At 41.1% G+C, this 27,599-nt stretch overlaps 2 protein-coding genes across 2 annotated transcripts in view; one reads left to right on the top strand and one right to left on the bottom strand.

Annotated features, from left to right (window-relative positions):
- cad (carbamoyl-phosphate synthetase 2, aspartate transcarbamylase, and dihydroorotase) overlaps positions 1-15,119 on the bottom strand; it is a 31,485-nt gene extending 16,366 nt beyond the window's left edge. Inside the window, exons 1-18 of the mRNA XM_084000487.1 lie at positions 14,595-15,119; positions 13,026-13,165; positions 12,641-12,770; positions 12,323-12,465; positions 11,804-11,945; positions 10,620-10,791; positions 8,763-8,948; positions 8,573-8,682; positions 7,201-7,343; positions 6,749-6,880; positions 5,747-5,980; positions 4,362-4,583; positions 3,274-3,462; positions 3,055-3,179; positions 2,290-2,423; positions 1,985-2,097; positions 768-932; positions 584-669 (exon numbers count right to left, since the gene is read on the bottom strand). Of these exons, the coding sequence (XP_083856613.1) occupies positions 584-669; positions 768-932; positions 1,985-2,097; positions 2,290-2,423; positions 3,055-3,179; positions 3,274-3,462; positions 4,362-4,583; positions 5,747-5,980; positions 6,749-6,880; positions 7,201-7,343; positions 8,573-8,682; positions 8,763-8,948; positions 10,620-10,791; positions 11,804-11,945; positions 12,323-12,465; positions 12,641-12,770; positions 13,026-13,165; positions 14,595-14,691 (2,663 nt within the window). The 5' untranslated portion in view covers positions 14,692-15,119. The remainder of the gene's footprint in view (positions 1-583; positions 670-767; positions 933-1,984; positions 2,098-2,289; positions 2,424-3,054; positions 3,180-3,273; positions 3,463-4,361; positions 4,584-5,746; positions 5,981-6,748; positions 6,881-7,200; positions 7,344-8,572; positions 8,683-8,762; positions 8,949-10,619; positions 10,792-11,803; positions 11,946-12,322; positions 12,466-12,640; positions 12,771-13,025; positions 13,166-14,594) is intronic.
- Positions 15,120-20,823: 5,704 nt separating this feature from the next.
- ift172 (intraflagellar transport 172) overlaps positions 20,824-27,599 on the top strand; it is a 61,955-nt gene continuing 55,179 nt past the window's right edge. The window contains exons 1-10 of the mRNA XM_084000268.1: positions 20,824-20,980; positions 21,674-21,817; positions 22,134-22,246; positions 22,363-22,402; positions 22,732-22,797; positions 23,022-23,101; positions 23,479-23,566; positions 24,140-24,354; positions 26,116-26,239; positions 26,386-26,481. Coding sequence (XP_083856394.1) covers positions 20,942-20,980; positions 21,674-21,817; positions 22,134-22,246; positions 22,363-22,402; positions 22,732-22,797; positions 23,022-23,101; positions 23,479-23,566; positions 24,140-24,354; positions 26,116-26,239; positions 26,386-26,481 — 1,005 coding nt within the window. The 5' untranslated portion in view covers positions 20,824-20,941. The remainder of the gene's footprint in view (positions 20,981-21,673; positions 21,818-22,133; positions 22,247-22,362; positions 22,403-22,731; positions 22,798-23,021; positions 23,102-23,478; positions 23,567-24,139; positions 24,355-26,115; positions 26,240-26,385; positions 26,482-27,599) is intronic.

The following is a 27,599-nucleotide window of genomic DNA, read 5'->3' as shown; positions in this document are numbered from 1 at the left end:
GTCTTCCATTCTGGCTCTTACCTACTTCTCTCTGAAACGCTTAGATTCAGTAACCGAAAAGTACAGAAATTGGCTTGTTTACTATTTTATCATATTAAAAATGTCCCGGAATCAGACCTAAAAAAAAGAAAAGAAAGAAAAAGTCATAAAATTAAATTTAAAAAATTTTCTAAAAACTAGAAAAAAGTGGTAAAAGAAAAAAAAAAAAAAAAAACCCCAACTAAAAAAGAGGTAAAATTAAAAAAGAAAAGAAAAAGTGGTAACATTTCTCAAAAAAAAAAAATTTGGGGGGAGAATTTTTTCCCCTTTCTTTTCTAGAATTTTTAATTTTTTTTGAAAAAAGTGGTAAAATTTCTATAAATAAAACAAATAATTAAAAAAAATTCTCAAAAAATTACTTTAAAAATTCTGGAAAAAAGTTGTAAAAATTTCAAGAAAAAGTTGGGGACCCCCTTTAACCCCCCGTCCCCGGACCCCACTTTGAGAACCACTGCTCTAGAACAAGTATCCAACATTTTAAACATATTTATAAATTTGAAAAGCTGTAAACAGAACAGTTCCTCTGTAAGTTTCCAAAGCAAACCTCTGCACAGCCAGAGCGATCTGCTTGTCTGAGAAGCCGAGCTGCTTGGCCTTCCTCATCACCTCCGGAGGCATCGTGCTCTCGTCCTGGTGAAGCAGAGCAGAGTTCATGAATGTAAAACATGACACAGCAGAAAAACAGCTCATATTCTTCCCCAGAGTGTTTCACGTCTCCTCCGTCTCACCTGGTTGTAAGTCTCCAGCAGCCGCTCGTGGTCGGCGATGTTCTTCATCTTGTGCAGGAACCAGCGGTCGATCTTGGTGAGCTCGTACAGCTGGTCCACGGTGTAGCCGTCTCTGAAGGCGGCCGCCAGCACGAAGATCCGCTTGTCTGTGGGAGTCTGCAGCTCCTGGACAGAAGGAGGAGAGCAGAGGGAGGAAGAGCAGGGTGAGAAAACAGCTGTGAGGAGGAGGAGGAAGAGGCTCCGCAGCTCGTTAGCACCATCTGCTGGTTTGTTTTCAACACAACACAGCGGTCGAGTGATGACGTTTTGTGATTTAACGACACAGTAACATCGAGTTGTTTTCCACATAATCAATAGAGAAAAAAAAAAATCTGTTTTTAACATTAATCTTTCTCCATTTGAGCTGATTAATTTCATTTTTGTGTCACAAGGTGTTTTGATTTTGGTTTAGTTTTCAGACATGGATAGAAAGAAAAAAAAAGGAAAACTGATTTTCTCCTATTTTACTGTAAGTGAATTATAACTAGTGTTTATTGGAAGCGTCTCCTCCACGTCAGCGCTCGGCCCTGACTCACGGCCGCTGACTCACAGGGACATCTGATATTTTGTAAATAAATAATGGATCCTGAACAACTTGTCACAGCCACAGTCGCTCTGCAGGAAACAGTGGAAACACTTAACAGGGACTAACTGGAAAAAAAACTACAGATCACAGAAAACAAAGCAGCTAGATTTATTCTGGGCTGCCCACCTTTGACTAGAACTGAAGGAGTCATAGTGAACTAGGTTGGATACCTGTTGAAAAGAGGCTAGTATCTCATTTATTGGTTTATTTTTGGCATTTTGAAAAACCCAGACTCCAGAGTTTTTTGTTAAAAATATCAAATATAGTTATGAAATCCATGCACATGCTACAAGATAGCTGTACGGCTTTACCCTGCCCAGAAGAATACTTCTTTAACTTCCTTTCTTTTTTGTACAGAGCCATAAGCTCATGAAATCAGCTGAAAGGAAAGAGTTCAACCTCTTTTAAGAGAAAACTACAGAAATATTTACTGGGATTGGTCCAGTGTTTTTATTTGAATAATAGTCCTTCATAATTATTTTTACTGTTGTCGTTTGTATTCTTTGTATTTCAACTATGTAACAGTTCCTGTAACTCAAAGACCCCAGGAAGACAAATAAATAAACCAACCAACCAACGTCGTGATTTTTACCTTTTCAGAAACGGGTTTGATGGTGTGGTCGAAGCCGACACAGTTCTCGTCCACCATCCTCAGAGCTTTCTGGAACGCCTCCTCGAAGCTGCGGCCGATGGCCATCACCTCGCCTGTAGACGACAGCGTTCAAACATCAGTGATGTCATCTAACAACAGGTGTCGGTGGGAGTTCACAGCTTTAAACCTGTGAACCGGCTGTCGACTGTAGTTTTATACATAAACAGCTTAAGATTCTTGTCTTCTCATCAGATTGTTTCTGTCTCCAGACCGGTGATAGAACTCTGTGTTTGTGTCTCGCTCACCGACGCTCTTCATGGAGCTGCCGATCTTGGTGGAGACTCGGAGGAACTTGCTGAGATCCCAGCGCGGCACCTTCACCACACAGTAGTCCAGACTGGGCTCGAAGTTCGCTGTGGTGGAGTTGGTGACGGAGTTCCTACAGAAAACAACAGAATAACAGCCACAGATTAGAGTCAGTTTAAAGGAACATGAGGAGAGAGAAAACATAACATACTTTCATACACAGTGGCATTCAAAAGTTTGTTCACCCCTGGTCAAAGCTTCTGTTAATGTGAACAGTCCAGCCAGTGGAAAATGAAATGATCTTCAAAAGGCAAAAAGTGAAATGAATATCAGTGTTTTATATTTGTTTTCTACAGTTTTAGAGTGAAAAAGGGGAAACAAACCAGCCACCTGTAAAAGAATTGAACTCTCAGTAAATATCTTGTCTGATACCTTGGTCAAAGTTATCTATATACATTCTGTGATAGTTAGTCTGTGATAGGGGGGGCTACTAGCTACTAACTACACAGGGGCCCAAACCTTTTCCTTTTCTGTCATTTTGAAAATGTAAAAGATGAAAATAAAAATATATATAGTTTAAACTGTAAAGGGAATGTGTCCTCTGTAACTTTTTGCCTTTTGGAGATTGTTTCGTCTTCCACTTGCTGAACTGTTCACATCAACAGACATTTAGACCAGGGGTGCCCAAACTGCTGTATAATCTAAACTAAGTTGCTCATGAACTCATGAACACGTCTGGATGTGTGAAGGTGTTGGTGACGTACTTGAGCTGTGGCAGTGGGATGCCCAGCCCCAGTTTAGCGGCTACGTAGGCCAGAGGGTAACCGGTGGCTTTACTGGCCAGAGCCGAGCTCCTGGACAGACGGGCGTTCACCTCGATGATGTAATACTGAAACAAACACAAACAAACATAAATCACATAAACATGTTTTAACACACCGATGACCACCACCAGTCTAGTGTTTATCTTCACACACACACACCTGCTCTGACTCGGGGTTGAGGGCGTACTGGATGTTGCACTCTCCCACGATGCCGAGGTGCCGGATGACTTTGATGGCCGTGTTCCTCAGCATGTTGTACTCGTGGTCGTTGAGCGTCTGGCTGGGCGCCACCACGATCGACTCCCCGGTATGGATGCCCAGAGGGTCGATATTCTCCATGTTACACACCTGAACAAGGATGAATGAATGAATGAATGAATGAATGAATGAATGAATGAATGAATGAACATACTGTACACGTTTCATCTAGTGGTGTATTGCACCTTCACCGGCCTCACGATTCGTTTTGATTCTATTATACGATGCATCTCGATGCGTCACAACCACATGTTTTTTTATTATTTAACATAAATAGTTAGATAAATATGATAACTTTTTATTTACATTTTTATATACATATCCACCACCCTACCTACTTTTAAATCACATCTTATAAACTCACTTTTATTCTTTGGCTTTTCACTCAGCATGAGAGTTGTGTGATCCCTGTTCTTGTTTGTCTTTAGTGTATTTTTAATCTGTCTGTTCTTTTATGGCTCTTTATAAAAAATTTTTTTACACCTTTTTATTCTTTTTTTTAAATCTGTTTTTCTTAACCATTTGTGTTCTATGTCTTGTATGTAAATCACTGTGCAGCACTTTGGTAAACTGTTATGTTATGAATACATACAATAAATAGAGTGGATTGGACATAAAATAAAATAAAATAGAAAATATCATTTAAATTCAAATAATTACAGCAATACAGCAGCTTCCTTGGAGTATGAATACACAAAGAAAAAGAAAAAAGGCCTTTAGCTGACTTAAAGGTGCACTTGTTAATGTCTCACAAACAATAAAACGTTAATCTTTGCCTTGTGCTTTAAAATAAAACAAATCACCATCTCTGTTTGTGAACGTCATCAAACTTGAATGAATTATTTTAATTTAAAAATAGATTATGTGACAGAACTCGATGCATCTTTGAAGCGATTATTTTCGGCGCCTCTAGTTTCACCAGAGCCCGTTCCTCTTTGCTCTTTATCCAGACATGAAAGTAAAAATGATTCTTGTCGTCTTTTACTCACAGTGATACAGTTGTCGTAGGCGTCGCGGACGACCTCGTACTCGATCTCCTTCCAGCCCTTCAGCGACTTGTCCACCAGCACCTGGGTGGTGTGAGCGAAGGCCGACGTCACCAGAGACGTCAGCTCGTCCTTGTTGTTGGCGAAGCCGGAGCCCAGACCGCCCAGAGCGAAGGCCGAGCGGACCAGGACGGGGAAGCCCAGACGCTCCGCAGCCGCCACCGCCTGGAAACAGTTAGAAAAAACAGACACGGAGGTTCATTTTGGAGATTTTGTGGAACATCTGGGTTCCTCAGGGTATATACAGGAATCTTGAAGTTAATTCTAATACCTTTTTATGACTTGTTCAAGACCTTCTCATTATTTTTCAATACCTCACCGCCACTTCAAGCTGTAACCATTTACATCAGTGACACTTTAAACTTAACAGTTTTAGTTTGTGATAAAGACTATATAGACCACTATGATACAACAGAATTCAAAATAGGCTGGGATAATAAATCAAAGGCAAATTTTATCAAAAAACAAAACAAAAAAACATTGCTCCACTCAAAAAATCATCTTTTCTTTTTTATGTACTGGTTCATCTTTTAGTCTACTTGCCAGCCCATAGGGCCCCATTGAGAACCCGGAAATGTTGAGTACCCCAAAGTTTTATGTTAGAAATATATAGTATGGGTCCCCAGTATTCAGAAACTGCCGGATTAGCATAACTGACATAATTAGCATAAATTAGCATAATTGCATATATGGGCAATATTTCAACAAAATTGACTTGGCTGATCTGGGCAATATTGGAGTGGTTTTAGGGGTTATTGATGATGCTGAATCCATTTCTGACATTTTCAAAATTCAAAATGGCTGTCTAAACCGGAAGTGACCAGATTTTAACCGCCAGTGGGCCGATTTTGATGGATTTCATCTGGCCACTTCCGGTTTAGACAGCCATTTTGAATTTTGAAAATGACACACTTTTACAAATGTTTTTTAGGACTCAAACTCTTGGACAGCTAATTCAGAAAAAATACCTTCAAAATGTAAGACTTTATACTATGACTAGTAATCTGGCAATGACGTGGGAGGGATTATTTTGTACATTGTTCAATTTCAAATTTTTTATTTTTATATATCTCATTTGTGCATGGTGTGATTGATATGTACCCACACCCATCTCATGTCTCTGTAATGGCTATCCAGCACCGCACATTTGTTATGAGAAAATGTTAATAAAAAGATCTTGAATTAAAAGAAAGAATTATAAAGTCGTGAAAATACTTTTTAATACTTTTTAAGGGTCTTAATTTTCCCAAAATTGATTTATCGCCTTTTAATACTTTTCAAGACCCCGCGGATACCCTGTTCCTTTCTGTGACGTCACCGATCCTCACCTGCTCCACGGACAGCGCCGCTTCGCTCGGCGCCACGTGCTCGTTGATCTCTTCCATCTTCTCCACGAAGATCTTCCTGTCCTCCGTCATCTCGATGGAGGACACCGGCGTTCCCAGGACCTTCACCTCGTACTTCTCCAGGACGCCGAGCTTGGTCAGCTCCACGCCGCAGTTCAGCGCCGTCTGACCGCCGAAGGTCAGCAGGACGCCGTCGGGCCGCTCGTTCTTTATGACCTGTGGAGACACGAGGAGATGATGTTCATGTCAGGTTGTTTCTGCGGGTTTGAAATAGGGACGTCACGATTACTTGTTTTCACCATTAACCGCAGTATTAAAAGGGATATTTCAACATTTTGGCAAATTAGCGCATTGTCATAATCCCTATAGTCATAATAACAGTAGGTTCGTTACCTTTAATAGTCGGTGCAAGCTGTTTTTAGAACGGTGGAGCAGAGCCACGAGCTGCTCAGAGCTACGCTACGGAGGCTCATGGGATTTCTTGGTTTCCCTCATCAAACTCATCAAATACACAATCCAACAACTCCACAACGCTCTGGTGGACAAGTTGTGACCTGCACATTCACCACGCTATGAGATAATAACACAACGTTACCAGACAGAGTTGTTTTAGAGGTAAATTCATGCAAAACCGCTGATGCACGTTGCCTTCAGGGACAGTTTTTCAGCAGCAGTCTCTGCATTTACCTTTAAAACAACTCTGTCTGGTAACGTTCTGTTATTATCTCATAGCGTGGTGAATGTGCAGGTCACAACTTGTCCACCAGAGCGTTTTGGAGTTGTTGAGCTCACGGCTCTGCTCCGCCGTTCTAAAAATAGCTTGCACCGACAATTAAAGGTAACGAACCTACTGCTATGATTATAGGGATTATGGCAATGGGCTAGTTTGCCAAAATGTTGAACTATCCCTTTAAACTCCACGATTGATTAATTAATCGTACAGATTCCTAAATACCGTCAGATTATGTCAGAGAGCGTTTGTACCTGAGTGACGTAGTACGGGGTGAGGGGCAGGAAGTAGACTTTGTCCGCCAGGCCTTTGGACGTCTGCACCGTGGCGATGTTGGGGTTGATCAGCACCGTCTGGATGTTCTCCTCCTTCAGAGCCTTGATGGCCTGGAAAACAAAAACATTTTCACATATCAAAAGTTAAAAAAGATATAACATATAAAATCCAAGACGATGTGAAGGGGAAATGCCAAAAAAAACCCTCCAGGGGCTTGTAGGGTGGCATTCTCCGACTACAGTTCTAAGCTAATGGGCATACATTTGTGAGGTACAAAAATCGTTCATACATAATAAACACAAACATGGTTTAACATGATTTTAACATGATTTAACATTGTACAATGCAATACAAAAGCTTGATAAACATAATGATAAGAAATATAAAATAATCCCAGTTTCCCAGTTCTTCTATTTCTTCTGCTACAGACCTGCGAGCCAGAGTAGTCGAACTCTCCGGCCTGGCCGATGGACAGACCTCCTGAGCCCAGGATCAGGACCTTCCTGGGCCGCACCGCCTTCTCGTTGTTGGTGGAGCCGGGGTAGGTGAGGTGATCCATCAGACGCTGCTTCACTGGAGGAGAAAGAGCATATGTTTGTTTTCTTTTACCTACGACCCCCTCATTTTAATTTATTGATTTTCCTCGTTTGTTTCTCTTTTTTTTTTCCTAGCTTGGGAAGGAGGATACATATGGACACTGATAACAGTAGCTGATGATGATAGTGAGATATGATGGATATTGTTCAATTTCCTTTTTTTTGCCCTTTGTCATGTTTTTATGCCTTTAGCTACATGAAGCACTTTGAATGCAACGCCAAGTTTTTGGTTATTCTGTCACGGTGCGTCTTGAACGCTTTGAAGTTGTTTTCAACTGGGAAAGATCTGAGTTCAGGTCTGTTTTGTTGCCTTTGCTCTCACATATTTTTCTCACCGGACGACAGAGTGCCTCAGTCGCCTTTTTCTCTTGGACGTCTGCATCCCTTTTTTTTTATAGCAGGAAGTCCCTGGAGTCATTTGTTTTGTTAAAATACAGGCAGTGCTTCCACCTTTCTTTCTTTTTTGTACATACATGTCTCTCACAAGTGAAGTTGAAGTGGTTTTATTCTGCTGGTCCTTGTTGCCATTAGACACTTAATGTTCTCTACATTTAAATCCAGATTCAATTCTTTATCTCCATAATTTGGTGTGTTTCATATACACTATAAACCACCAGAGCTGTGAAAGTCAAATGTGTTCATGTTTGACAGGATCGACTGGCGCTTTATTATTATTACATCGACCTTTGAAATGACTCATCATGTGAATCAGTTGCTGGAAATGAATCAGCTGCAATCTCGAGCTGAAAACCGCCTCTGTAACGAGTTCACACTCTGAAGTAGTCGTCATGGTTTTACTGGAGCTTTTTTGTGTTATAAATGACAAATGCAGCGAGGCGTTTGAGGGTTTCTGGACAAAATCTGATACTGATTTTGGTTCATGAAAGTAGATCTGTCTTTTATCAAACACTTGAGAAATTTCCTCTTTAAGGTAGATTTGGAACAAGTGTGTGATTAATCATGATGAAGTATCTTAGATCGACTGACAGCTGTAATATGAACTTTGTTTTTGGAAGGAAGCCCAAAAGGTAAATCACCATCATCTTAAATTATACATCCAATATCTAAAAGAAGCCGGCCTTTCAAATCCATTGTAATCCAGGTGTAAGATTACATAATGAGGCCAATAGTTCATCAACCAGCTGAGAAATAATGTGTCTTATAGAAGAAGTGAACAGAGCTGAAACTGAACTAAACCAGTTTTACCTGTTTTCGTGGTGTTTCCCTCCTTGTGGTCTTTCACGGTGTCGAGGAAGACGTCGAACAGACCGACCAGATCCGTGGGACCGGCCATGTGCTCCGGGTGGAACTGAACACTGGGAACAACAGAAATAACATTCAACTCAGACATTTCTGTTGCGTGTATCGCATCACTCGGTGTGTCTAAGCGCTCTACCTGAACATGGGTTGTGTGTTGTGGACGATGCCCTCGCTGGTGTGGTCGTTGGCGTTGGTGAACAGGACGTCCCAGTCCTTGGGCAGGGTGTCGGGGTCGACGGCGAACCCGTGGTTCTGGCTGGTGATGAAGCAGCGGTTTGTTCCCTTGTGGATGCAGGGCTGGTTGTGGCCACGGTTACCGTACCTGACGGACGAGACAGCACACAGAAATCACACACATGGTTTCTTTCTCCTTCTTTCCCTCCGCTTCTTCTGCGTTGGTTTATTTATGAACGCAAAACTGGCTAATCGGGCTCTCTGGCTGCCTGGATTTACCGTTCAGGCTGCCGTACAAACATGCTACACTCTCTACAGCAGTGGTTCTCAAACATTTTTACATCAAGGACCCCTAACCTGATACAAATTAGACCCCGGACCCCCATTGGACAAAATTCAGAAAAAAAAAATCAGAAATACACAAATATCTATTCTGAGACTGAAGAATGTTACTTTTTTAGTCAATCTACGTATAAATTAGGGCCAGTGGCATGAATTTTTTTTAAAAACTGGGACAATTTCTCCAAAAACGTTTATACATTTCTAGAAAAAGTGTAAAAAATTTCTAAAAGAAAAAATTCTAGAAGAAACTGGTAAAAATTTCTCAAAAACACTAGAATCTAAAATCTAGAAAAAGTGGCAAAACATTTTTTCAAAGTAAAATAGTAAAAAAGAGTGGTAAAAATTTCTCAAAAAAGAAATGAAAAAAAGAAAGAAAAAATGGTAACATTTCTAAAAAGGATTTTTTTTTTTATTCTAGAAAAAGTGGTAAAATTTCATATAAAAAAAGTTTTAAAAAATAAAAAGTTTAAAAAATGTCTCAATTTTTAAAAAAAAATTCTAGAAAAGTGGTAAAATTTCAAGAAAAAGTTGGAGACCCCCTTGAACCCTCTCAAGGACCCCTGGGGGTCCCTGGACCCCACTTTGAGAACCACTGCTCTAAAGCAAGACCTTTGCTATATGTATACATAAAATAATTATTATAAGGCTACGAAAACCAAACAGATTTTATTTTATAGCAATTATACACTTCTACTAATATATTCATAGCAGTTTTAGTATAGTCAGATTTAGTCAAATATTACGCACTGGACCTTTAAGACTGTGGCTCCAGACAGACAATCCTGTATTGTGTGTGTGAAGGTCAGGATGGAGCGTTCCCATTAGCCGACAGTCGTTCTGTTGGCAGCGCTGTCGGTCTGTCCAGGTGCCAACAAGATTCCTGCCGGCTGATGGGAACATTCGCAGCCCATCCTGACCTTCACACGGCGCCTGATAAAGCGGCGAGTCGGTCGAGTCTCAGGGGAAACGAAAACTCCCTGAACCCCGTGGAGCTCCGCAGCTCCCTGTTTTACGCTCGGGCTTGTTTGTTTAGTCTTTTTCATAACACCGCCGGTCGGTGCGACTCATGCACAGACTGCTGAGAACAGCAAAAAGCTGCATTTCACATCGCAGCTCTCCCAAAGAAACTGTAGCCGAGTGTGAGTGTGTGTGTGTTTCTACAGAGGTTTGAAGAGCCTCTCTGGCTCAGGTCGCTGGGGTCACTGTCTTTGTCCCGGTCCAGACATGAGCACAGCCACTAGTAATCTCTGAATGAACCCAAACTGATGCTCTGCTGATTTAAAGAGAACAGCTGCAGGAGATTCATGATAAAAATAGAGAGAAAGAGTAAAAAAAGAGTTTTTTCTCTCCTTGGTGTCTGATCTCTGTGTGTGTGTGTGTGTGTGTGTGTGTGTGTGTGTGTGTGTGTGTGTGTGTGTGTGTGTGTGTGTGTGTGTGTGTGTGTGTGTGTGTGTGTGTGTGTGTGTGAGGTACTGACTTCATCTTGTAGGTCTTTGCTCCGATGACCAGGGAGAGCAGCTGGTGTCCGAGACAGATACCGAACAGAGGCTTTGGCTGATCCATGCTGACCACCTTCCTCACGTTGTTGATGGTGGCCTGACAGAACTCAGGATCCCCGGGGCCGTTACTGATGAACACACCGTCAAAGTCTGGAAAAGACAAGAGAATAAAACTTTAAAGGGATAGTTCAACATAGCAACACTTCAACTTAGGAGTAGGTTCGTTAACTTTAATTTCTTGGTTTCCCTCATCAAATACACAATCCAACAACTCCAAAACGCTCTGGTGGACAAGTTGTGACCTGCACATTCACCACGCTATGAGATAATAACAGAACGTTACCAGACAGAGTTGTTTTAGAGGGGAATTCATGCAAAACCGCTGATGCACGTTTCCGTTTTTCATCAAGCAGTCTCTGTATTTACCTCTAAAACAACTCTGTCTGGTAACGTTGTGTTATTATCTCATAGCGTGGTGAATGTGCAGGTCACAACTTGTCCACCAGAGCGTTGTGGAGTTGTTGGATTGTGTATTTGATGAGTTTGATGAGGGAAACCAAGAAATCCCATGAGCCTCCGTAGCGTAGCTCTGAGCAGCTCACGGCTCTGCTCCGCCGTTCTAAAAATAGCTTGCACGGACAATTAAAGGTAACGAACCTACTGCTATGACTATAGGGATTATGGCAATGGGCCAATTTACCAAAATGTTGAACTATTCCTTTAAATTCACAAGCGAAGGACAGATAGCAACATAGTAACTCCCATGTGTTTGTTTGTTTTTGTATTTACTTGTATAATCTTTGGTTTTACAACTGTTTACAAGAAAAAATCTCAATTAAAACTAAAAAGTGACAAAACAGAAACTTTAATTCAATGTTTGATTGTCTGCCAACTTTCAATATGACAGCGTTCGAGGCAACAGAGAGAGATTTTTCCTCCACCCATAATAAGAGCGAGTCGGCCTTTAACTGTAACTGTTGGCAGGTTAATCCCCAGCTCCTCCTGTCCACGCGCTAAAGAGTTAGAACAAGAAACTAAAACCTCAAGCTGCAAAACAAATATCAGTCACTCTGGATAAAAAGAGTAAAAAATGTTTTGTGTTTTTGCACTGGATCTAACAGGCCAGAGTGTGTGATGCATGAGTCGTGGTGCGTTCACTGACCGGCGCTGTCCAATGGGTGGTCCCAGGGGACGACGGTGACGCGGGCTCCTCTCTCAGCCAGGCAGCGGATCTGGTTGTATTTGATCCCACAGTCCACCGCTGTGATGCGCAGTTTACCACTGGGATTAAAAACTCTGGGCTCCTGAAGGAAAAGACCAGAATATATTGATGAATAAAGTATTAAAAAATGTAAAAATATTAAGTAGGTCAGGGTCAAAGGAAGCAGGATAAGGACGGTCAGCTTTACTAGACAAAAACAATCTTATCCTGCTTTATTCTTATTTACTTGTCCTATTTCCTTCTTTAAATCTGAGGTTTAATACAGAACTTTGGACTTTATATTGCAACATAATAGATCGATAGTAGATAAGATTAGATCAAATCAAATCTGCATCCGCTTTGCCTGATCTTGAACCAGGAAACAGGATCACACACACAACTACAAAGTGTTTGGTTGCAGTTCAGGGTTTGCTTATTTGTTTTTTGTTTGCGTACATACAGTAAATGTGTGTGTGTTACCTTCATGGAGACCTCCTGCACCAGGTTCTTCTGGTTGGGATTATCAAAGGGAACACTGTCCTCGGGCGTCCCGTCCATCACCAGCTTCCCCAGCATGGTGCCCTTCTCCCTGATCTTTTTGGTTAGACGCCGGGTGTCGATGCCTGGAGCACACGGACGATACGGTCAAACAAACAAAAAAGTTCTACGATGTGATTTTAAGATCTTGATACACATGTGGTTTATATTATTTAAAAAAGTGAGATTTCAGATTGCATTAATTCCTATTAAAGTATCTGTATTCATCTTAATAGTCTGTTTATATGTCCATCTCCGTACCTTGTAGTCCAGGGATGCCTTGCTCTTTGAGCCATTGGTCCAGTGACTTGACTGAACTCCAGTGACTGGGACTGTCCGACAGCTCTCCGATGATCAGCGCCGCAGCGTGGATCTTTGACGATTCAAACCACTGGACAAGAAGACAACAAGAGGAAAACATGTCAGAGGAGAGAGAGAGAAGAGCGCCCTTTATCCCCCCACTTCCTTACTTTTTGTTTATGTCATCTCAAAATAAGAAGAGCACAGTGAAATCTGACACTGCTCAGGTAGATATTTCTTGTCGAGAATCCTCCCGTCAGAGTTTTATCTGAACCCGAAGGTCGCAAAATCGTCCAAACATCTCCAGTACAGGTTTGTGAGTAACCTACAGGATTAAACAGCTCACCTTGCTCAGTCCAAACTCCCCCTCCTCGTCCTTGGGGACTCCGTAGTTTCCCACCAGGGGGTAGGTGAGGGTGAGCAGCTGGCAGCGGTAGGACGGGTCAGTGAGAGCCTCGGGGTATCCCACCATACCGGTCTGAAACACTGAGCACAGTACACACCACATTCATCATCATCATCACCATGGCATCCACACAGAGTCAAATCTGTCTAATCATTCCCAGCAACAACAGCTTTCGAGCAGCCTGTTATTATTATGTATGAATCACATTTACCAACTGTTCTGTAACAGCCGTTGCTCTGAAACCAGTTTATTGATCATCAACCACTTTGAGCAAATGCTGCCTGAACATGCACAAATACTTAAAAAAGAGCCAACTACAATAAAATGTAGGGACATTTTCTTGATTATGTGAAGACTCACATCAAACTATCCTTAGAATAAGCAGAGATGTATTCTTTAAGGCTATGATTGTTTAGCATAAGGTAATAACAGTTTTTATTATACATTTTATTTATAGAGCACTTTTCACCTGACGAACTAGTCTCAAAGCTCTTCCCCTCCCCTAAATGTGTATATTCTATTATTTAATCTTTTTTTTTTTTTATGTCTGTCAGATTGTCTTGTTCTTTCTTTCCTTTTTTGTCTTTTGTACTCTCTTCATGTATGGCTGTTTCTAAAGTTAATGTATAAATATCTCAGATTTGCTCAAGTTGTATTGTCCATACTGAACTGAAATAAAAAATAATGTTAGAAAATAGAAAAAGCTGCTGTTTGTTTGTGTTGAATCTTTGTTGACACTGTTGCCAGCCGAGTAACCTTTAAAAGTCACAGTTTATATAATAAAATCCTTTGTGAAATAAAACAGGCATCCAGATGTGTGTTGCGTTCAAGTTCTTCCGCAAAACCACACTGACAATTCAACCTATTTAAAACTTTTTTCCCTCATCGGCACAAGACCACGCCTTGTGGAGTGAATTAAAGAGTTGATCCTAAACCACTTTTGTTTCTTCTTTTATTCGGCTTTCCTCTAAACTTTCATCATTCGGTGTAAAATAAAGCTATTTCTAAATTAAGAAGAAGGGGATGTGGGCAGTAGGAAGTGACCTAGTTATCATCACGCACACGCACACACTGCTTTGCCAAAACAGTAGCAGTCGCAGTTTGATGGTTCATCATCATGTGTGCGTGTGAGGGAGAGTGAGAGGCGGATGTCATCACGCCATGTGGCACACGAGCTCTGCCAACTGGTGCCGACACTGATGGCGAATCAAAAACCTTTTAAAAAATTAATGTAGGCTAAATGTTACGTTACGTGGAGTTGGTAAGTTTGAGACAGACATGTGTAAGTTAGGAGGATGAGGGAAAGTCAGGGTCATCTATTATTTTGGTGACCCACATTATCTTAGGACGTAAAGGTAAAGGTAAACCGTACCTAGATAACGTAAATCAAACTGATCTTAAAGTTAGCTTCGTACGTACGCAGGTGAATTTTTTTCCCCAACGCGAGCTAACAGTAGCTTTTACATTAATAATAAACACTTTAATTAATTAAACATCGTCGGGTCTTACCAACTTCTCCCGACACCGACACGTTAGCGCCAAAAACTCGGCCTCTGAACGTCGCTCCGTCCTCCAGAACCAGAGTTGCCATCGTTGTCGTTGCCATGATATTAATATTATTAAGATGAAGCTAACAATGCTAACAGCCGTTAACCGTTAATGGTCAACGGACAGTAGCAACAGTAACTTAGCAGCAGTAACTTAGCAGCAGCAGCGGCGCGAGCGTGGACCGTTGGTGACGATGCTGCTGATGAGGCCCACGTGAAGACACCGCGAGCAAACAGGAGATGCTGTTAAAATGCTGTTAAAAGGAGGAAAAAACTTGCACCGATTAACACCCAGAGTGGACGAGCGGACAGCTGACAGACTGTGGAGTCGGTGGCGGCGCAGAAAAAGCTCGAAATCAAAGAAAGTTTGGTGTAAATGTAGGTTTTTTGCCCGGAGAGTCGGACGGGAAGATGGAAGCAATGTGTTCCACACTACCCCGCGCAGTGTGGAAGTCGGCCTGCTGCGTGGACCGGCAGTTTTGTCGCAGCAGCAAACACATGGGTTCCTGGTTCCTCCTCCCACCGCTGCTCCTCCTCCTCCTGCCTCCTCCTTTCTCTTCTTCTTTTCACTTTTTTGCCGCCATTCGCGCTCTGTAAACCGGCCTGTAGGTGCAGTGCTGCCACCATGCATTGCAGGCCCATTGTGGATAAAGACAGCTGTGATGATGAAACAATGAAAAGTCTAAAATGCTTTTCGTGTTTTTTTTAGTGACTGAAATATGTCAAAGATTTTTATTTACACCAAAGAGGTATCACAAACACTCCTATAGCTCTAAGGGCTAGTCAGGAACTTGAGAAAACACATAAAAAGACTCAAATTCACAAAACAACTTCATCGATTTGACAAGTGAAACACACAACACAACAGAAGTGTTTGCATTAAAGCTCCATATAAAGGTAGATGTTTATGTTAAAGCTCCATACAGTATAAAGGTACATGTTTGTGTTAAAGCTCCATACAGTATTAAAGCGCCATACAGTATATAGGTAGATGTTTGTATTAAAGCGCCATAAAGTAGCTATAAGGGTGTTTAAAAAAAAAAAAAAAAAAGGTTTTAAAATGATCATTCCAGAATCCTACAACACCCATAAGCCTCCTCAGCCTCCATCACAACGGCGAGAACGAGAGTTTAGGTGTGTCACTGTCACATTACCAGAGTTTCAGTAGTCGACACCAGTGCCACGATTCTCAATACTCATTCAATACCACAGTAAAAATCAAAAAACAGAAACCATGTACTTCTAAATTCACTACTTTATTAGAAAAAAACACTTTCACACCGAACCGTCTTGTAGGCTATGTGCTTCAACAACTTCTCAAACTGCACAGAGCAGAGTTAAAATGGTAAATATGGCTCGACACAAACAGGAAGTCATGTTGGTAGTCTTAACCTGTGTCCTTAAAGCAATACTTACCGATCTGGCATTTCACTCAGCACAGCACAAACATTTGAAAATCAACAGCTCCACCTCCCTCACAAGTCCCACCCACCTCTCCCTCCTGCCGCATCTCCACGAGCCCCCTCCCTCCCCGCTGCATGCGTTGGCATGGCAACGGTAAACAGAACAGGAACGCGAGTGAAACGAGAACAACACAAACAAACACAACACCGGAGTTTTAAACCGTATAAACGGACTCAGTGATGATGACTGATGAGTTTTATAATAAACTGTTGTTAGCCTACTGCTAATGAGTTTTACAATAAACTGTTGTTAGCCTACTGCTACTGGAGACGCAGGGGAAGTGATTGTTACAGATTACAGTTCTCAACGAGCCGGGCTGGCGGCCGGACCAGCGCCACCTGATGCGCTGGTTCAGGGCGAAAATAAATCCAGACCGAGCCGAGTCGAGCCGCGCCGGTCCGGAGTTCAACCGGGTCCGGACCGCTGAGAACTCACAGAGCTAAGGGAGCTAACAGCCTAGCCCCCTAGCCGTTAGCACTGGATGCTTTTGACTTCCTGTGTTTACGTATCACTCGGGGCTGATCACTATCAACGTTACAATATCAGACATTAAACTCCGCGACCAGCTGCGGCTGCAGTTATTGGTCTTTTAAAAAACTATTTATTTCCAAAAACCTTCTTTCTTGTGTGTTGTGACTCTAGTCTCCTCTGCTCTCTGTGTCCTGCTACTGCTCTGTCAATAAGCGTTCTTCCTGGTCGGGAGGGGGGAGAGGAGGAGAGGGGTGCACAAAGTGATTACATATTAAGTAGGTTCGGTCGCTCGTCAAATCTTATTAATCGGACCGAATAATATTATTGGTCAGACTTTTCTCAGAATTATATGAGAATGAAAAAATGATGAGTTTTTAATCCTGTTGGGTTTCTCTTACATTTTAATGTATCATCAGATTATTAATAGCATTTTAACTTAGACAAAGAAATGTGCAAAAGTTCCAGAAAGGTAAGTATTGCTTTAAAGTAGTTAAACAAGAGATTCAGGGATACAAAAAAAAGTGGCAGACCAGCTGGAACGAGCTTTAGTTCATCATATCCTCACTTCAGAAGTTTGGAAGGCCTCCACCTGTTTGAACATATAGGTCACTCACTGTAAGGTCAGCCATAGTCGTTCGTTATCCTGGTCCGTCACTTTTTTTGTATCCCTGCTGGAAACACTCCTGTTGCGTTGTGAGTTTTTTACAGTTCATGAGTTGCTCAGCATGTCGCAGTGTTGAGCACTCAGTGAATAAGGAAACAGTGAACAAGGAAATCAATTATATATGTAAACCATGATAGTGATCTAAAGTGAGTTTAGATCGTTCCAACATTTCTTTCACAGTAGCTACAGATTCATACCTCTTTCATTTTCAGTCACAACGAACCACTGTTAACGCCCATGAGAGAAGACCACAAGAATTTTGCTGCAGGCGTTGTAAACACGGATCAAAGAATTTCTAATGTGTTGTTTATTGCTGGACTTTTCTCTGATATCAATATCTCTGATAAAAGATGTATTCCACAACATAAACAAACTGAAATATGCAGTAGTAGCATGACCTTTAGGTTTGACTTGTATCTTATATTTTTGAAGAAATTCTAAGTATGACAGTAGCACATCGGTTTATCAATTGACCAACTAACAAGGTGATAAAACTGTGATTTATTCTGTGTAAAATATCTGTATTATTCCAGATAAAGTATTTATGTGGACTCATTACCGTGACCTAGTGTGTCTCTGTATTTCTGGTTGGTTGTGTCCTGTATTACCTGTTCTCTAACAGAGCGTGATATATTTCTTCACAGTCGTTTCCTGAATCTTCAGATGTAGCTACAAATGTCCCAGTTTCATTGTTTCTACTGCGGCCCTTAAAAACCTGAACAGAATAAACACACACTGTGTTGGTCACTCTTTATCTTTTTGTTTAAATAATTTATTTGGCCTTCATTTTTTATGAATATCTGTTGATTACAGACTTTAGATATAAGTGCCTTACTGTTTTGTTGTATACTTAAAGCCACATGACCAGTGTTTGTGTATGAATGCTTATATATATATTTAGTTATATACAGATACCCATTTTATATGTTGTTGCTTAACCTTCCTCGTGTGTTAGGGTCGGCCCCCCAGCTCTCGTCTCTGCGGCACTGCGACACAAACGCGCCCCGTAACCTGTAATCTCATATGACAGATAACACATCGTATATATGATAAATAATGTTATCCACCGCTCCATGGGTTGCTTTATTGAAAACAAATGCACATGGAGGAGAGGAGGGTTAGTAAACAGAGACCAGACTTGCATTGTTTCCCTTTAACTGTCTATCCTCTGATACTGAACGATTTTGGCCTGAACTTCCTCCTCCTCTTCTTCTTCTTCTTCCCTCCACACCAGCATCCAGTGCATTAGTATGAATATGCGATTCATTGATTGATAGATAATGTCTGTGCTCCATGATGATTTGCCAGATCATATTCTTGTAAGCCCTGAGTATCTCTTTGATGCAGTGAGGAGGACGGTGTTATTTATCTCCTTCCCCTCTGTCCGCTGCAGGGTCAGTTACTTTCCATTAGCCCTTGTCTTTTATACTGAAACATGATCCGTTAGCCTTTTCTTAATAAATGACTCACTCACTGGGATATATTCTGCTGCTGCAGCTGCACGACCTGCATCAGCATCTCTGGGAGCCTGGGAGTCTGTGAATATAAAATATCAAGTGTGATGAATCCTTATTGAAACATTTCTGAATTATGTCTCCAATTCTTGCTGTGTAATAGAAACATTAAGGTCACCTACTGATGCAAAACTTCTGATTATGTTCCCAGCTGTCTGTGAAAAAATACTTGTTGCACTATGTTTATCACATAAATGCAGCAGATTAAAGGCCTGAGCTTGATTATTTTGTGGTTTGATTTGGCTGCTGACATGTGAACTACACATTAAGCCAAACATGGATTATATTAATTAATGCTTAACTGTCAATGTCAACCAACCAAAACAAAGTGTCCCTCTGTATCTGACAGTAGTCTGTGTTACCTATACAGCTCAAAAATGTACGTTCTCTGATTTTGGGAGTAAAGTTCAGTTGAATAATCAGATGTTTGCATTTTTCTAATAGCAATACAACAAGTGACCTATTGACCAGAAGCTGTGCTGATTATCTGCCAATGCTGCCACACAGGCAGCTGATAATGGGGTAGAATACCTTCTTCAAGGACACCTTAACAGCAGCGACTCGTGGCTAGTATGTTATTGCAGCCTCAAGTCCCTGGTGGCAGAAATGCATCTAAAGGCTATACTAGTTTACTGAGACAAATGAAGAAGAGAAAGGTGGAGGAGGAGGAGGAGGAGGAGGAGGAGGAGGAGAAACACAAGTGTTGCTGCACCAAAAATAGCCAGAAAGAAAATTCGGTCATTGTAACAATTTGGTTTCAGAACAAAGTTTTGTTTTGAATTCTTCAATTGTTAAGATGATTTATATTTCTTAAACAATAGCTGTGTCTCAATTCAGGGTCTGCAGCCTTCGGAGGACCCAGCCTACGCGGTCTCCGGAGGCAACGGCTTCGGAGACTCCTCCGTCGGCCGCATCAACGGTCGGTAAATGAGACGGTCTAGCCTTCAGAGCATTTCCTGATCCGAACGTAAACAACGGCCGAACGTAAACAACAGCGTAACGTTACAACGTAACATTTGAAAGTGGCGCCTGCAACGGCTCTACCGCTCCTCCGCCCCTCACTTTTTTTTTTTAATAAGTAGAATAAATACACGGGCAGTTATCATTAATATACTAATAAACAAACAACTGAACAGCAGCCAGGGGGCTAGGCTATTAATTATTATTAAATATTATTATTATTACTAAGTTAACGATTAGATCCAAATCTAACATGAGTTATCTATCAGACTTACCGTAATACACAATGACCACAGAATCAACTGTGTATTATCTATATATAGGCTGCGTGTCAGGAAGTGTGTATGGTTGGGGATGTAGCTCAGTGGTAGAGCGCATGCTTTGCATGTATGAGGCCCCGGGTTCAATCCCCGGCATCTCCACTCTTTTCCTCTTCTTACCAACAGTAACACAAATCTGTTCATAATATCCTCAACATCGGCGAAAGACTGTCTGGTAAAAGGTCATAAATGCAACATGTGCACATAAAACGTCTTTTGTGATGATACGTTGTTATAGCATGTAGCCGGTAGCTACGTAGAAAAGTATGGTAGCTTTCGAAGATTCTGCACAATGAGTGTAAATACGCTCGAATATACACACAAATGTATTCGCCGTTTGTCTTTGGTAACTAAAACCTATAAGAGCCTGTTGGGCTAAAACACATTTGTCAGCTAAAACGACGTAACAGACACTCTGTAGCGTGAGGAAGTGTAAATTCCCATAGCCCTGAACGCAGCACTCCCCTCCTCCCAGGCGGTAACTAAGGAGATCACAGTGATGTAGCTGACTAAAAAAAAGGTGTAAAGGCTAAACTAAAGTGTATGGGAGTACATTCTGAGCATTGAGTGTTAAGTTTCGAATATACAGACATTATATGTGCCGTTTGTCTTCGGTAACTAAAACCTATAACGGTCTGTTTGGCTGAAACACACTTTTGAGAGATAAAACCACGTTAACACACTCAGTAGTGAGGAAGTGTGTAAATCCCCATAGCAGTGAACGCAGCACTCTCTCCCAGGCGGTAACTAAGGAGATCACAGTTCTGTTTACTACAAAGATGTCCTCCATGCTAGCTGCTAACTCGGAGCTGCTCCGCAAAAAAATGACCAACATCTAAACATTAAACCGTATTTTCAGCTCTAGCGACTTTATTCCCGACACGAACGAGCTTCCCGAACACTTACGGAAAATAAAATGCAACTGAAGCATCTGAGGACGCTGTTAACCCCCCAGGTGAGCTCACTGACACGTTAGCTAATGCTAGCTGCTGATGCTGGGGAGCAGCATCCCTACAGTAACTGTAACAGAGTAACGATAACGATCTGTACTTAAATCAAGACAGGAAACACAGATTTGCTCTCGTCATCTGTGATTTAAATGTGTTTTACTGGGGTGTGTGTGTGTGTAAGTGGTGATAAACACAGATTTATAGCGTTATCTTACTTGGCTCGTTAGCAACTGTTGTGGCTTTCTAGATTGAAATAAGTATCAAATTAGCTAAGTAAATACAAGCAAACCGTAAATATTATCTTATCCAAAGGTGCAGCTCCAATGATTCAGACTTTATTTGTACTACACACTCTCATGAGATATAATGGTCATAGTCTAACAATTTGTTAGTGACGTAGCATCCATCCATGGTGTCCAAACATCAACAAAAACATTCATTTTCAACTATATTTTAGCTGTAACCTTTAATTACTGTTATAACAGAACATAAGAGGGTGTATCTGTATCTGCATTGATTATGAAACCAACGATGCATCCCTCCTCCCCTCCTCAAACACCCACAGTGACCCAGTATGTTCTGATGGTGTGGTGTTGTGTTTCTTTGAGGCTCTGACTCCTTCTTCCCAGTAATCGCTGCAGGGCGTTGGTGTGTCCTGGTTTTTATACCTGTCTGTCTGTCTCCTCTGCTCTTCACAGGAGGGTGCAGCCAAAGTGACATGCATGGCCTGGGCTCCCAACAACACCAAGTTTGCTGTGTGCACCGTTGACCGGGTGGTGCTGCTCTACGATGAGCAGGGAGAGAGGAGAGACAAGTTCTCCACCAAACCCCTGGACTCCAAGGTCAGACATCAGCACAGAAGCTGCTGCTGAAACATAACATGTTATACAGCTGGTTCTCACAAATGTTCCTGGTTGTAAACCTCACTGTTTCCACTGGAAATGCAACAAGACTTTATGGCCTTAAATACACAAGAGAAATAATATCTTATGTAACACTAAAAACATGATCCCTGTGTGACCGACACTCTTTACATACAGTATCCAGTATAAAACACTGAATTGATCCTTTTTCTTAATCTAAATGTTCAGTTTATGGAAATCTACCATTTTTGCTTGTTCTCGTAATAAATACATTTATTTATTTATTTTTTGTCAGTATGGGAAACAAAGCTACGCTGTCAACGCCATGGCGTTTTCACCAGACTCCACCAAGGTCGCCATCGGCCAGTCTGACAACATCATCTTCGTCTACAGAATCGGAGAGGACTGGTGATGTCATTTGTTGTTGTTTTTTATCAACTTTAATATTGGACCTGTTATTTTTTAATATATACTAATACAGATAAACTGATTATTATTTGTGTTGTCCTCTCTCTCCCTCTCAGGGGCGACAAGAAAGCCATCTGCAACAAATTTGTACAAACAGTAAGTGAACATGTGTAGATGTTTTGTTTGGGAATGAATATATTGACATTCACACAAAAGCGTAATTTATCAAAGATGTATTTTTACTATAATTAGAGTCATGAGTTAGCATTAACAACCTATCAGTTTGAGTAGATTTAAGGCTATATTAGCTAATAAACTCATCATACATGTCTTCATAATAACAAATTCTGAGTTATCTACTTTACAATGTTCTCTTTATTTCTGGGAAATGTTTTTTTTTTCTCTCCTCTTAATTCACATGTTATTGGGTTTGTTCTTGTTGTTGTGGTCTCCCTGCTCATGTTGTGTTGTGCTCTGTGTTGCAGAGCGCTGTGACCTGCCTGCTCTGGCCTGCAGAACACGCCATTGTTTATGGATTAGTTGACGGCAAAGTGAGTATTGAGACACGAAGTCCTCAGCACCGTTCAGACAGAGAGAACGTGTTGTTTAGTTGTTCATGTATAATTATTAACAGCAGCGTTACGCAGGCGTCTGGAGCTGCAGACAAAGGAGTTTTCACTCCATCAAGACTTTCATGTTAAAATACCATTTGCCCTTCCTTATGTTTCATTGGAACAACTCTTTTTTATTGTCTTTTTCGTCCTTTTTTCCTCAGGTGCGTCTCGCCAACACTCAGACAAACAAGTCCTCCACCATCTACGGCACCGAGTCCTGTGTTGTCTCCCTGACCTCCAAGTAAACACATGATTCATGTTCATATGTAGCTGTGATCTGCCAGTAAAAGGATAAAAAAAACATCAGAGGGACAGATACGACAGAGTATTAGGGCCACATTGGCAAATGAAAAAATCACAAACTTCGAGAATAAAGTAGTAAATTTACGACTTTATTCTCGTAATGTTATGACTTTTTTCTCGTATGAAATGTACGACTTTATTCTTGTAAATTTATTGCTTTATTCTCAAAGTCTGTGTTTTTTTTGGTGTTTTTTTTCTCAATGTGGCCCTAATACTCTGATGTAATCTGATGAGTTTCCTCTGTAACTGTCTCTTCTCTCCTCTGTGAGAACTGTTGTTGTTGTTGTTGCTTTTGACGCCTCATTGTTGTGTCAGTGTCTCTGGTAAAGGCGTCCTGTCTGGACACGCTGACGGGACGGTCGTGCGTTACTTCTTTGATGACGAAGGCTCAGGGGAGTCTCAGGTACAAACACAACTTCACAGTCTAGAAACAATCACGGTGTTACGATTGACACGATTATTATACATCAATACATTTCACAACACTATGAATGTATAAAATCAAATATGGTCAAAATATAATTACATTACTAATCTCTTAATATAGGACCAGTTATTAATCCCTCGGGGGAAGTGCTTGAAATATTTAAGTCTATAATTGTCAACTAAACCAAATGTTTATGTTTATTTTAATAATTTTTTTTAATTACAAATGACACGCTAACATTTAAATTCCTACCAATTCAGTGTTACGTTAGATAAATGGACCAATAGTATCTGTGCATTTTCCTTTACTTCTGTGCACATCTGCCGATACGGTTCCGACATCATCTTTTTCGGAAAGTGACGGTATTTAATAATCTTTACGACCAATTAATTGTGGCGTTTATTACCGCGATTAATTGTGAAAACAAGGAATCGTGGCATCCCTACTTCACACATCCTCACACAGCCCCTGTGCTCATCTTTGATCCACTTATCTCCAGACCTAACCTTCGTCTCCCTGGTCTCTCCTCTCTCTCTCTCTGTGTCCCAGGGGAAGCTGCTGACCCACCCCTGCCCCCCCTACGCTCTGGCCTGGGGGGCCAACAGCGTCATGGTGGGCGGCTGCGACAAGAAGGTGGTGGCGTACGGCAGAGAGGGTCACGTCCTGCAGACCTTCGACTACAGCCGCGAGCGCACGGAGCGGGAGTTCACCGTGGCCGTCACCAGCCCCAGCGGCCAGTCGGTCGTGTTCGGCAGCTACGACCGGTCAGTGTGTGTGTGTGTGTGTGTGTGTGTGTGTGTGTGTGTGCAGTGACCCACAGGGACCAGTTACAGTTTATCCATCTGTAAAGACATGAAACATGATCAGATGTAGCTGTGAGCAGTCAGGACAAGGCAAAAGATCTCAAGGGGCAATGCTGCTGCTAATTTAACAAATCTACTACATAACTGTTATTTTTATCCTCTTTTATTATGGATCCATACAATAGACACAATAGTTCTACAAAGTTCACGCAGGAAAATATAAAAGAACATACAATCCAATAGTATTTCATAATGAATAAGAAAAGGGTGTTTCATATCATTCTTGTATTATTATTATTCTACCTAACAACTGCTCTCTATATACAGTAAGTGTTTTCTGTATAATAAAGGTTTTCCCTTTACATTGTGAAAACCTTCCTTCTATTGGACTGTTCAGTCACTGAGGCTTATTTTTAAAGGAATAGTTCAACATTTTGGCAAATTGGCCCATTGCCATAATCCCTATAGTCTTAGCAGTAGGTTCGTTACCTTTAATTGTCGGTGCAAGCTATTTTTAGAACAGTGGAGCAGAACCGTGAGCTGCTCAGAGCTACGCTACGGAGGCTCATGGGATTTCTTGGTTTCACTCATCAAACTCATCAAATACACAATCCAACAACTCCAAAATCAGGGATGCAAACAGCGCGCCGAAAAGCGAAACTCGCTTTTTTCATGACCAATTAGGTGACTTGTGTGAATCGTTCAGATCCGAAGAGTTTTTCCGACGCCGTTTTTCCCCCCGTGCATGTCCGTGGAGCTGTGCGCCGCGGACATGCACGGTTCCCTACGTTGCTGTGTCAGGCAGGTGTTAACCACCGAGCTCTGCCCCGTTTCAGAGGTGAAGGAGAGACGTCGCCTCCGCGATGTAGAATGTGTTCAATTAAAGTGAAACTAACACATTATATAGGCCTATATGTCCATTACACACTGAATGAAACATCCCATGTCTTTATATTTTCAGTTTATTTTAATAGTAATAATTATGACTAACATTCAGTGAAGACCTAAAATTCAGTATCTCCAAAATTTAAATTTTTAAGCATTTTTAATATAGAAATGTTGGCCTTCTGAAAACTATGTCCATCTATAATCATCTATAATCAATCAATCAATACTTGGTTGGGGTTGAACTACTGGAAATGGACTTTTCCATGATATTGTAATGTAATCATTTGTTAATGGTGAGCACCCCCCCACGCCAGACAATTCCTCTCTTTTTTGGTCCTGACCCGTTTGCATCCCTGCAAAATGCTCTGGTGGACAAGTTGTGACCTGCACATTCACCACGCTATGAGATAATAACAGAACATTACCAGACAGTCAGTTAGAGTGTATAGTTATTTACAGGAGACTCATATGAGTTAGTTCCGGTTGAAATGAAATGATGATGGGATGTAGTTTCATATTTTTCATCACAACTAACTTTAAATTTGCTCAAAAGTGCATGAATGTAATTAATAGCATCAATCTTTAGTAGCATCCTGAAAATGAAAGTGTTGAAAGAAAAATAAATAGTTAGAAATTATACATAAACATATATATAGTGGCAGAAAATACCAGAATACCTTACATCTGAATGATTAGAGATGAATAAATCCATAAAATAATATAAATCAGCAAAAATATGAATAAAACTCAAAGGTCAGCCTTAACTTCCTGCTCTATCTCCCTTTCCTCATATAAACTAAGTGTCATATTAAATGTGTGGCGTGTTGCTGTCAGGCTGCGGGTGTTTAACTGGGCTCCGAGGCGAGGCGTGTGGGACGAGGCCAAACCCAAAGAGATCGTCAACCTCTACACCATCACCAGCCTGGCCTGGAAGAAAGACGGCTCTCGTCTCTGTGCTGTAAATATTAAACATATTAACATGTTGAACAGGTTCCTACAGCAGCAAAACCTCAAACACAAACCAAATGAACTCTGTGTGTGTCTGTGTCTGTGTGTGTGTGTGTGTGTGTGTGTGTGTGTTTGTGTGTGTGTGTGTGTTGACAGGGAACTCTGTGTGGAGGAGTGGAGCTGTTCGACTGCTGCCTGCGACGAGCCATCTACAAGAACAAGTTTGAGATGACCTACGTCGGCCTGAGTCAGGTACAGACAGACAGACAGACAGACAGACAGACAGACAAAAAGACTGAGGATTAAAGGAATAGTTCACCAAAAAATTGACTTGCCCTCATCCTGATGAATACTCCGGAGTAGTTTTTTATTCCTCAAAGTGCATCTGGAGACCCGGGAGGCCGGTTCGTAGTCCAACGAAAACTTTATATGAGAGTAATATAGGGACGGACACAAAAACATCCATAAAACTACACAAAAACCATTTACTATTCCTCCACACTGCTCGTCCACTGCAATCCAAGTGTCCTGAAGGGAGATAGTCCAGAGTTTACTGGAAACGACTTCAGTTAGGACATTTTTACAGCCTTAACAGTCCTGTATTGAATTTGCCTGGGGCGCGTGGACATCAGAGCGGCAGTGGACGAGCAGTGTGGAGGAGTATTACAAGTTTTTGTGTAGTTTTATGGACGTTTTTGTGTCGGGCCCTATTACTCTCATATAAAGTTTTTGTTGGACTATGAACCGGCCTCCCGGGTCTCCAGATGCACTTTGAGGAATAAAAAACTACTCGGGAGTATTCATCCGCATGAGGGTGAGTCAGTAATGACTAATGAATTTCATTTTGTGGTGAACTATTCCTTTAATAACTTGTTTGTAGTTTTAATAACTGTAGAGAAAAGAATAGAAGAGAAAACCAAACACTGAATCAGAAACTCCAGTGGACAGATGATGTGAACCTGACAATAGAGCAGTTGATTGAGCAGCAGCGCTTATTTGGTTTTGATTAATTCAACAGTTAAAACAAAAAGGCAGAATCATAATTAAGAAAACAAGACGAGAAATTAAAGATCTTGAAATAATCATCCAGCGTTTTGTTTTCTCATTAATTGATGAGTTACATGGATGAAGAAAACAGAAAAGGTTCAAACTGAAATGATGAAATAATCAGGATGAGAATGAGTGAAACACGTTGTGTTTACATTCATTAGGATGGTTTCTATCGGCTTTAATGGAAACATGTTCTATTCCGTTTTACATTAAAACCAAATCTTTAATTAAAATAAAACTGCATCATCTTATTTCTGCCGTAAATTATTTAAAAAGAAAAGTGTCCAGGAGACTAATTTCTTTCAAAACTCTATTTTATT

This window comes from Trachurus trachurus, assembly GCF_905171665.1.
Source record: "Trachurus trachurus genome assembly, chromosome: 24".
In the NCBI taxonomy this organism is placed as follows: domain Eukaryota; kingdom Metazoa; phylum Chordata; class Actinopteri; order Carangiformes; family Carangidae; genus Trachurus; species Trachurus trachurus.
This window is presented reverse-complemented; position numbering and strand designations above follow the sequence as displayed.